Source organism: Silene latifolia, chromosome 7 (genome assembly GCF_048544455.1).
Source record: "Silene latifolia isolate original U9 population chromosome 7, ASM4854445v1, whole genome shotgun sequence".
NCBI classification, from domain to species: Eukaryota; Viridiplantae; Streptophyta; class Magnoliopsida; order Caryophyllales; family Caryophyllaceae; genus Silene; species Silene latifolia.
The window spans coordinates 4,363,284-4,373,647 of record NC_133532.1 but is presented as its reverse complement, the minus strand read 5'-3'; the positions used below and the strand labels follow the sequence as shown (position 1 = coordinate 4,373,647).

The window sequence follows — 10,364 nt, the reverse complement described above, 5'->3', positions numbered from 1 at the left end:
CATTATGTAACTGAGATTTCGGGTAAAACACTAAAACGTTGCACATACTTTACTTTACGGAAATTTCTGAAAAACGTATTTTAACATTGATCATAGTTCATGGACCAGATTTGGGTGTGGTGGTTTGCCCATGATGCGGAAAAAGGATGGTAAGCGGGAAAAAAAAAAACTAAAAAAAATGTGGCTGCTGGGATTCGAGCCCAGGTCTCCACGGCCACAACGTGGAATTCTAACCACTAAACTACAGCCACTTTGGTGTTCATTTGGTTGACTAAAAGTTCTTTAATTTTGTATTAAAAACTTCTTTTTATAATTGTCCCATTCAAACGAATTCATGTAGGAATATAAACTTCTTTTTTTTCTTTTTTTCCTTCTCTTTTTTTTTTTTAAAAAACAAATGTGTACTAGTTTTATATATATAAAAAAGTTCGAGTTTTGAGTACAAATAAAGCCGTTACAAAATAAATCGAGGGCCAGAAAAGACCCCTAAACTACTAGAAACACAACTAACATAATTATTATTACAAACCGAATTAACAAGAACACAAAGATGACGCTTTTTAAATGGGGGATGGAAATGGCTATCAAAATGGATTGTGTCTTCCTCTTTTCTCTTAAAATTCGCAACCTTCTCCACAGCTCCAAACCTGCAAAAAACATATGAATCCCTAACCGTCAACAAAGACTTACCCTTTACCTTTGCTCGAACCTAGGTTGAACATTGTCGGCTAATAGTCTTCGCCTCAAATCTGCTACAAGCCCTCTTTGAATGTGTCTTCATGGCTGTGAAAACAAACATGCTTGGACATGGCATGGGGATAGAGTCAGTGTTCCTAGGCTGGTCCAAAATGGCGCCTTCAGTCATTGAAATATCGATAACTTCACTAATTTGATCTAACCTTCTTTCGGCTGACAAACGTGGTCTCTTAACCTCGTGATGATCGGCCTCTTCATCATCAAAAGAAACTTCTTTTTATAATTGTCCAAATTTTCTTGCCTGGATTTAGTTATCTTTAAAGAACTCATCAAATAAGACTTTTTTAATTTACATCAACAAGACTTGAAACGGTTGTTTATGTGAGGCTGACTGGAAAAAAAAAATTACTCATTTATATAAACCGAACACCGAACTAAGAGAAACGAAAATTCAGCTCCATTTTCAACTTTGCTAGAAAATCAGATAATTCGGTAAAGTTGTTCAGCTCCAGTTTGTGAAAACTTGTTTTTGTAAACCGTGTAACCAAACAGATTTAGATCGAAATTGTTTCGATTAATTAGCTTTATATACCCCTAGTGTCACATATGAGTCGAATTAGTTTCAAATTAAAGTTACTTTAGATATCTTTGCATTATGCTTGGATAATAGTATAGGAATATTGATATGCTTTGTAATTCAAGTATCTACATCGTATTATCGACCTCCGATCGGGTCTCTAAAAATTTGAACTCGAATCAACCTACTTGGATTCCATATCACATTGTCATATTCAATTTCATCTATTTTATACACAAATAAAACTATATCAATTCAAATCGAATCAATTTTACCAAATCGGTCGTCAATTTTTTAACTTTCCAATTTTACCCCTCCTCGATTCCAAAGAGGTGGCAAGTAAACAAAACAAGCAACAAAAACAGTGTGGTAAAAGCCAGAAAAATGCTGTCTAGTATTCATCAAAGCGTGGGTACCCATCTCCCCTCACGTTTCACGCTTCACTTCTTCAACTAATTACGTCTATTAATCACTCACTTAACTAATTACCCCTAATTTATAATTTCTTCTTAATTTTCTTCCTTTATTCCCCAATTACACAAGTTAATCTGCTCTTAATTGCTAAATTTCTGGTAAGAAAACACTAATTAATAAACCCTTTAATTAAATCCCACAAAAATTAATCATTTTTTTTAGAATTATAGTTGTTGTTATCACTTATTACTCTGTTTTGGTACATGGGTTTGTTGTGTTTTAATATTTGTAGCGTAAATCGGGTGTCCATTATCGACAACAGTGAGTAATTCCCATCGTCTGGTTGCGATTGTTTCAGCTTAAATGATCATATCTTTAATTTGAAGCTACCCTTAACAATAAAGGGTCCTTGATTTTTTTCCCTTTTTTAGTTGCTTTAGATTAGATTTTCATTCTAATTAATTAATTTATAATTAAATTAAATAAATTGCGTAAATGTCGGACTTTCTCTATCATATGTCATGTGGGTTTGGCAGTGTTTGGTAGAGGAAGGTTCTGCCTTGTTTGTTGATCATAGTATTTATGATTTATATTTAATTTAATTTATTTATAATTTATAATATTTTTCTTTGTTGGTATGTCACACTATATATAGAACCTTTGATCTATAATTCTCCAATCTAATCTAATAGAATATAATATTAATTGTCAATTGATTGCAAAATCCCAATTTTAGGGTTTCAATTTTGTATCAAGGTATGATATAATCTTCAATGATCCCTCTTTTTTTTTTAGTTGATTTCTTGAATACCCATTTTTGAATTTGTTCAAATTTGTCATTAATCAATGAATTTATGTGTTTCATGATTTGGGTACACCCTCTCTCCGATTCATTTGTTTACTTTTTTATTATTATTATTATTCGTTTTAAGGGTATTTTGATCAAAGGTAAACAAACGATTACAAATTTTGATTGAAGAACATTGATAAGATTTATTGATTTGTGATTGTTTTTGCAAGGTGTAATTTTTATTGAAAAAGAGATCTGAAAACAATGGCATCTAATGGAGAGACATCAACCAAGCCACCTCCAGCTCCTTCACCATTGAGAAATTCTAAATTTTATCAGGTATATTGTCAAAAGGTTCAAGCTTTTTCTTTGTGGATTGTTGGTTTCGTTTTATCGTGTTTGCGAATTGAGATCATAGCATAATGTCAAAAATGGTGTGAATGTTTTTTGATTTGGATGAGGGAATGTGGATCTGTTAGTGGGTTGATCTCTATTTTATGATGTAGTTGGTGGGTCGTATGAATAATGTAGACCATTAAGGGGAGATTTTGGGTTGTGCTATGTTGATTGTGTGTCCATTAAGGGTGTTGGATGTTTAATGGAGCTAATGTACATTGTTTCGAATGAGAGTTTGAGGCAAGTAACCGTCTTTTTGTGTGTTATTTGGTTTTTTGTGTGATTCCATAGTCAATAGTGGTGTAGCTTTCTTGTTCAATCCTGTGAGCCTATTCTCCTTATATGTTTTTTGTGTTTAGTGCTGTTGGTGAAGCATTGACGGTAGAGCTATGTTGCTCAAGCTCGTTTAGAAGTATCCGACATGGGTACGTGTCCAAGTGTCGGACTCGGCCATTTTTATGAAAAATATGCACATTTTGGTTTAAAATGAGGTGACGAAGTGTCATGCCCTTGTCTGAGTGTCGGACACGGGTACGTGGGGCAATCAGAAGAGTCGGAGTAACATAGCTGTAGAGTTTATGTTTATGTTGATGAAGAATAGTGGAGGGAAATTTGATGTACCGTAGGGCATCGTCATTTTTTTTGAATAAATGTTGACCTTTTTCGTTTATTATTGACAGTCAAACATGAGAATTTTGGTTACTGGAGGAGCAGGATTCATTGGCTCTCACCTAGTAGATAGGTTGATGGAAAACGAGAAGAACGAGGTAATCATGCTTCCAAAAGACTTCTCTATGCTACTGTCGAATTATGATCAACCAAAGGAAGTTTTCTGTTTTACAATAGATGATTAATGATTAATAGGAGAATGCTCATTTTGTCTTTCTTTTGCAGGTTATTGTTGCTGACAACTATTTTACTGGTTCCAAGGACAACCTAAGGAAATGGATTGGTCATCCAAGATTTGAGCTTATCCGTCATGGTATTTATCTCACCATGATCCCGTGTTATAACTTATGTTACGTTAAAATATTAACATTCCTCTAAAGACTAATGTGCGCACTCTTTCAAATGGACTGTGGGTGTTCGAACACTTGTGTAATTGGCTGGCTTTTCTACGTGTTACATTTGAGCTTTTTTTGTGTGACAATTGGAGAATATGGATGATCTTCCAAAGTATTCATGGACTACGCGAATATTAACATTTAATCTTATTTATGCTGCATCCCGCAATTATGTTCAACTACCTTTCTGCATTCGAGATGAAATCATGGCTGTCATTACAGAATACATAGTGCGTCTGACTGAAAATGTTTTGCTAGTCATTAACTTGTCTTGGACTATCGCTATTAAATTTGAAATTCGGAGTAATAATTTTCATGTGGTCCTTTTGTTGTTTTCAGATGTCACAGAGCCATTGTTGGTAGAAGTTGATCAAATCTATCACCTTGCTTGTCCTGCATCGCCTATTTTCTACAAGCACAACCCTGTTAAGGTGAGTAAAAGTTCGGTTTTTTTGTGCTCACAAGACTAAATTGTTCATGTTATTGTCTCATAGCATGCCATTGGCTTTTATTTCTCCTTATCCCTCTGTGGGATAAATACGCATTAGATGAGTGAAATTTGGAATCCTATTTTCAAAACATTCTTGCTTTGCTGTGCAAGGAGACTCGGATCATGGAATTTGAGGTTTTTTGAAAATATGATGCGTAAATTTTTTGTCAATGATTATGAGTATACGTGTCAATTCTAAGGCAAGAAGCTAATGGTACAACAGGAATATCACAAAGAAAGGAGCTTTTGGTAATGGGATACCATTGGATGAGTGTAGGTTGATTTTTAGTTGCTCTGCTGTATGTTTGCTTCTGATTGGAACAGTGTAGCCTTGTATCCGCTAAACTCTAGTTCTTCACATCCTGTGGAACCTAGGAACATCTTTAGTAGACTGTAAATGTTACACTACGCTCTACCTAGAGGACTTTGCATCATATGCCTAGACATTTGGTAAATTAATCTCAGTATCACACTTACGGGCCATGTGTATGACTGTGATCGGAGACGACTTACTATTTGTCCCTTCTAGTCTTCTTGACCTTCTTCTAATGAGTAATGACATTATATGTAAAGCTACATTTTGTAATGTTTGTGTGATTTGACAAACCAGACTTACTTCCCCAATTGTGCCCCCCATCCCCACATGACTTTGTTCATGGCATGTTCGGCAACGTATGGTATCTAATCTGTGTCAAAAATACCTTACTGCCTTTGTCGTTGGATTGGCTCCATGCCTCCGTGATGTGAGTTTCGTTTGAGGCATAAATCATCATTTTGCGTAAAAGACTATGCTATAAAAATTTCCTGCTTTCCTGTCATTGGCCTTGGCTGTTGAAATCTGTATCATTTATGTGCTCTATACTTCACAGACTATCAAGACAAATGTAATGGGAACTCTGAACATGCTTGGACTTGCTAAGCGTGTTGGAGCAAGGTAATTAAATTTATCTGTGTATTCCATAATCTTCCTACCCGAAATCTTATATTTCGTGTGATATTAATCAACGTGATTTTGCTGAATTTTTACAGGATTTTGCTCACATCTACATCTGAGGTGTATGGTGATCCGCTTGTGCATCCTCAGCCAGAAACTTACTGGGGAAATGTTAACCCAATAGGTAATTTCTGTCACTTTAAGGATCTATTACCTTTGGTAAATTTCATGAACATGAATGTAAATGCTACCTGTTATATTTCCTATCCCAATGTCCGACATTGTTTAACTGTATTATTAATGGAGTTCTAATCCTTTTGTAGGAGTTCGGAGTTGTTACGATGAAGGAAAGCGTGTTGCTGAAACTTTGATGTTCGATTATCACAGACAACATGGCATTGGTGTGTGTCTTTTTCTCTTTTAAGTAAAGTAAAGCTTCTTGGAAAGGCCTCTATTCTGAGATAGCTATCTTCGTATCCTTGGAACAGAAATTCGTGTGGCTCGGATCTTCAATACTTATGGACCTCGTATGAATATCGATGATGGTCGTGTTGTTAGCAATTTCATTGCTCAGGCACTTAGGTAATCAACTTCGTAGTTTGTTGGTTTTTAGAAACTTCACAAACTCGTTTCTGTTCTCTTACGTCCTCCAAGATCCTGCTAGAGTTCATAGCTTCATTTCTTTAAAGTGTATCCATTTTAACTTATCCATGAAGCAAACCTTGTTGGTCCTTGAGCCCATTTCGATAGTACCACAAGGCAAAAATCCGGCAACATGCAGATGCACTTTCACCATCAATATGAATAGATTAGTCTTGGATGCGGGTAATAAGATTGTCTCACATGAAAATGCCTTATCTCTTACGCATCTAATTACATTGTTATTAGATTTTTTTTTTTGGTCCTACTGAGGCAAAACCCCCATCGACAGTGTTATTGGATTTGTGACTCATGTGAGAACTTCTACAACATAGCCAGCGGCCACCGTTCCACCCCATTGGACTGTTTCCGTTTCTATTCCTAAAAGACTTTACCCAACAAGGCAACACGAGAAAAAATAAATCTATTCTAAAATATCAGATTTGAAATTTATGTGAAGTTACTACTACGTATTTTATTCAGTCTCTCGTTTTTTGCAGAGATGAGCCGTTGACAGTTCAGGCTCCTGGGACCCAGACTCGTAGCTTCTGTTACGTCTCTGACATGGTAAAATATTTTTTTCTTGCAATTAAGACTTTATGGAGCCTTTTGTCAAACGATCTCTCAGTCTTCAGCATTATACGAAGGTTTATATATATCTGTACATATTGTATCAGGAAAACATGATGATTAATCATCTTGTGAACTTTTTCATTTGAATGTCAGGTTGATGGTCTCATCAGACTCATGGAAGGAGAACACACCGGTCCAATCAACATTGGAAACCCTGGTACGTATATCAGTTTTTGGGTAGAGGCACCCAGCACACTTATTCTATATAATCAACTATATTTTGTCATTTTTGTCGCGTTGGGGTAATATTGTTGTTGTCGCCAGCTCTCATTTTCTTTTGTTGCTAATAATTTTGGGCACATGTAGGTGAATTTACGATGCTTGAGCTCGCAGAGACAGTGAAAGAGGCAAGTTCCTGACTTCATCTGATGTTACTTAAGTCTTTTGTAAAGAATGAGCATCCCACTTTAATCAATTAAAAAGAATACACACTAAACTGTGACTTCTAGTGTGAATGTGTCTTAAGTGACGAGCATTGAACCCAAATCATGAGTATCGCACCACTGTCATCCAAGTCATGAGTATGCCTTATATCACGACTGTGGCATTCAGTTGAACTCAAATCACGAGTACTACGACCAATGATTTTACTAGATAAGTAGTTGAAACCACTCTAAGCCTTGTAATAACGTTTGGATGTTGGATTGCGAAACTTAAAAACTATATATGGCCAAGAATTAATATGGCTCTGTGAAGACAAAAAATCTGGCTTCGACATTTTACTAGACAGAAACCTAACTGCAAATGGGTTTGAATTGTACAGTTGATAAACCCTGATGTGAAGATCATCTCAGTGGATAATACTCCGGATGACCCGAGACAGAGAAAACCAGACAACACCAAGGCCAAGGAGCTGCTTGGATGGGAGCCTAAGGTCAAGCTGCGTGACGGGCTTCCTCTCATGGAAGAGGACTTCCGTCTCAGGCTCGGGGTCCCCAAGAAGGTCTGAAAATCCCGAGAAGAAAACAGTAACGAGTCTACAAAGAGGTTTATTTGATGTCAACAGTTGTTGCTTTTATGTCATTTCTTGAGAGTTTACAATAAACGTTATGGGCGTGCTTCTCTCGTCCCAGCTTATCTTCGTACTGAGTAGCTATCAATGTATGGAACTATGGATTGTGCGGGAATTTTGATTTATATTGAGTCATAGGAGCGTAAGCTTTGCATACTTGCATTTGTTGCAGGTTGTATCGTCAGGATATTTGATAATGTGTTGATTGTGTTCTAATCTTTTCAATAGTTAATGTACAAACCGGAGTATAATTTCCGCTGGATTGATTTCAAACAACAATTGCTACCTGAAACACACAGCGTTTTAAGAAGATTCTCTTTCCAAACTCGTTTTATAAAATCTCATCGTTTTCAGTCGACTTTGGAAATAAGAAAATTCAACGTTTTAAGTAGTAAGCTCCAGAGAAAAAGGATTATACATCGTACTACCTCACACATAATGAGTTTTTGAGGTTTTGAGGTTTTGTGTATTTTTTTTTGAGTTTTATAGAGTATATAAATTATATTTTAGTTATATGACGTCAAAAATCAAATTTTCCTGAGATTATATCTAATTTTTTTGAGTTATAATACTCCCTCCCATTCAGAATAAACCTCCCTATTTCCTTTTTCGGTTATTCACAATAACCTCCCTATTTCTTTTTTTGGTAAGTGTTTGTGTGGTCCAAATTTAATTGTATGGTAGGGTAGTATATTTGTGTGGTCCAAATTTAATTATATGGTGGGGTAGTGTGCTTCCTTAATTTTTGTGCCAAAATGAAATGGGAGGTTTATTATGAATGGGAGGGAGTATAACTTTTTGAGATTAATGTAAATAAACTCAAAAAATTTATAATAAAAATCAAAAACTTTATCTTAATGCTCAAAAACTATTATATCAGATGTATAATCCACTTACGGTAAGCTCCATCATCGAGTTGGATGTTAAGCGAGTCAATTGGCTTCAACATTTACCAAAAACTGAAACTACTGCAAAATAACATGAACAAATCGTTTACAATTTCGAGTGAGATTTAGCATTCAAGTTTTCGAACAATGTTATCAATTTTCCATGCCAGAAAGAAAAACATTCAATAATCACCTACATTTAAAATCAAATTGAATATAATTCAAATTCACAAGAAATCAGGATCATCTCTTGATCGAAATTAGCTCAATTAACAATACTAATTCACCGTTCTTGAGACCTATTTCATCGCTAATCACACATATTTTGAAAAACCGTCTGAAATTGAATTGATTAGAGGAAGTCAGAAAATCAACAAACGCTCATTTACGAATCAAATAACAAACAAAAGATAATAACCGTTTGAAATCGAAATAATTAGTCGGAAAATCAAGGAACACTCATTTACGAATCAAATAACAAACAAAAGATAATAATCGTCTGAAATTGAAATAATTAGAGGTAGTCGGAAAATCAACAAACGCTCAATTACAAATCAAATAACAAACAAAAGAGATGCAAATAACAAAATCAACATTTTTCGATTGAATATCATAAGAACAAGAAATTCATTTCATTAATCCAAACATAGGTAAATCCTTGTTCCAATTACACATTCAAATCTTAATTACCAACACTTTAAAACCGAAAAGAACAACATTAAACCCTAATTAACCAGCTTAAACAACAACATTCCTTAATCACAAACCCAAAACCCTAACCCTAACCGCCGAAACCGTAGAGAGTTCTTCCTTGCCTCTTAAGAGCATAAACAACATCCATAGCAGTAACAGTCTTCCTTCTAGCATGCTCAGTATAAGTAACCGCATCACGAATCACATTCTCTAGAAAGATCTTCAACACGCCACGTGTCTCCTCGTAAATCAACCCGCTGATACGCTTAACACCGCCACGGCGAGCAAGACGGCGAATTGCCGGCTTAGTGATACCCTGAATGTTATCTCGGAGAACTTTACGGTGTCGTTTCGCTCCGCCTTTGCCTAATCCCTTGCCTCCCTTTCCTCTTCCTGACATTTTCTAAGGAAATTAAATTGAATAAAATTGAATTAATTAGATTTATTTCAGAGAGAGAAAATGTGGAGGAGTTTGTTGTGTGGAATGAAGGTGGTGTGGTGGGGTATTTATATAGGTGAGGGATGTGAGGAGAGCGATCCGTGTGTAGTGAAATGGAGGGCTGTGATTGGTGGAAAATGTGGGGGAGGGATCATGGTATGTTTTTAACTTTTTTGTTTTGGCGCGTAGTTTCGAAAAATGGAAGCCAAAATTTGATTTGGGTGAATTTTTGATTTTTGGAACAGTTTTTGAATTTCTTTGAGCTAATACTGTTTCGGCGCCTACTCAAAAGTGATTTATGTTATTTAATTAGATTTATGTTGTTTAAATTTGTATAGAGTAGTTTGAGCAAAATAATATCGAATTGTCTCTGATGTATCACTTTCATATATACTTTTATACTCCCTTTACATCATATTTCATACCGTTTCGTGCCTATTATATCATTTATATGCTTTATTTCAATGAATTGTCGATACTGCCGCTATTTTGTGTTTTGATGCAGAAATGACTCAATATGAGTGTGATCAAGCTGAGATTAGCATAGCGGAGACGGCACGGTAGAGTACACGAAGCATGGCACGGGAAACGGGGAATCACGAAGACTAGAAGTGAAAGAAGAGAAGAAAGAACCTGTGAAGCAAGTTCCTCGATCGAGTCACTGCTGACTCGATCGAGCAGCTGTCCTCGATCGAGTCAC

The 10,364-nt window shown here is 35.7% G+C and overlaps 2 protein-coding genes and 1 non-coding gene across 5 annotated transcripts; 1 reads left to right on the top strand and 2 right to left on the bottom strand.

Annotated features, from left to right (window-relative positions):
* Positions 1–179: 179 nt before the first annotated feature.
* TRNAH-GUG (transfer RNA histidin (anticodon GUG)) lies at positions 180–251 on the bottom strand. The gene has a single exon. It is a non-coding gene; the product is annotated as a tRNA-His (tRNA).
* Positions 252–1,316: 1,065 nt separating this feature from the next.
* LOC141591437 (UDP-glucuronic acid decarboxylase 6-like) lies at positions 1,317–7,900 on the top strand. Of its 3 annotated transcripts, none has more exons than XM_074411753.1 (13): positions 1,317–1,845; positions 2,708–2,816; positions 3,554–3,640; positions 3,768–3,855; positions 4,277–4,368; positions 5,297–5,361; positions 5,457–5,545; positions 5,685–5,762; positions 5,850–5,943; positions 6,501–6,567; positions 6,727–6,790; positions 6,940–6,980; positions 7,397–7,900. In XM_074411753.1, the coding sequence occupies exons 2-13, from the start codon at positions 2,742–2,744 to the stop codon at positions 7,580–7,582; spliced, it is 1,026 nt and encodes a 341-aa protein (XP_074267854.1). In that variant the 5' UTR covers positions 1,317–1,845; positions 2,708–2,741; the 3' UTR covers positions 7,583–7,900. The 3 variants fall into 3 exon arrangements, with proteins under 3 accessions (XP_074267854.1, XP_074267855.1, XP_074267853.1); XM_074411754.1 differs by lacking the exon at positions 1,317–1,845 and adding an exon at positions 1,935–2,008; XM_074411752.1 differs by lacking the exon at positions 1,317–1,845 and adding an exon at positions 2,209–2,443.
* A 1,213-nt stretch (positions 7,901–9,113) lies between these two features.
* LOC141591443 (histone H4) lies at positions 9,114–9,713 on the bottom strand. The gene has a single exon (XM_074411760.1). It carries the CDS (start codon positions 9,623–9,625, stop codon positions 9,314–9,316), a length of 312 nt encoding a protein of 103 aa, XP_074267861.1. The 5' UTR covers positions 9,626–9,713; the 3' UTR covers positions 9,114–9,313.
* Positions 9,714–10,364: the final 651 nt, after the last annotated feature.

Bases quoted from the DNA above. Each gene is read 5' to 3' on its own strand.
- LOC141591437 (XM_074411753.1), top strand. From the start codon at position 2,742: ATGGCATCTAATGGAGAGACATCAACCAAGCCACCTCCAGCTCCTTCA. The intron at 3,856-4,276 runs GTATTTATCTCA...TGTTGTTTTCAG, and splicing joins ATTTGAGCTTATCCGTCATG to ATGTCACAGAGCCATTGTTG. The intron at 6,568-6,726 runs GTAAAATATTTT...TTTGAATGTCAG, and splicing joins TCTGTTACGTCTCTGACATG to GTTGATGGTCTCATCAGACT.
- LOC141591443 (XM_074411760.1), bottom strand. From the start codon at position 9,625: ATGTCAGGAAGAGGAAAGGGAGGCAAGGGATTAGGCAAAGGCGGAGCG.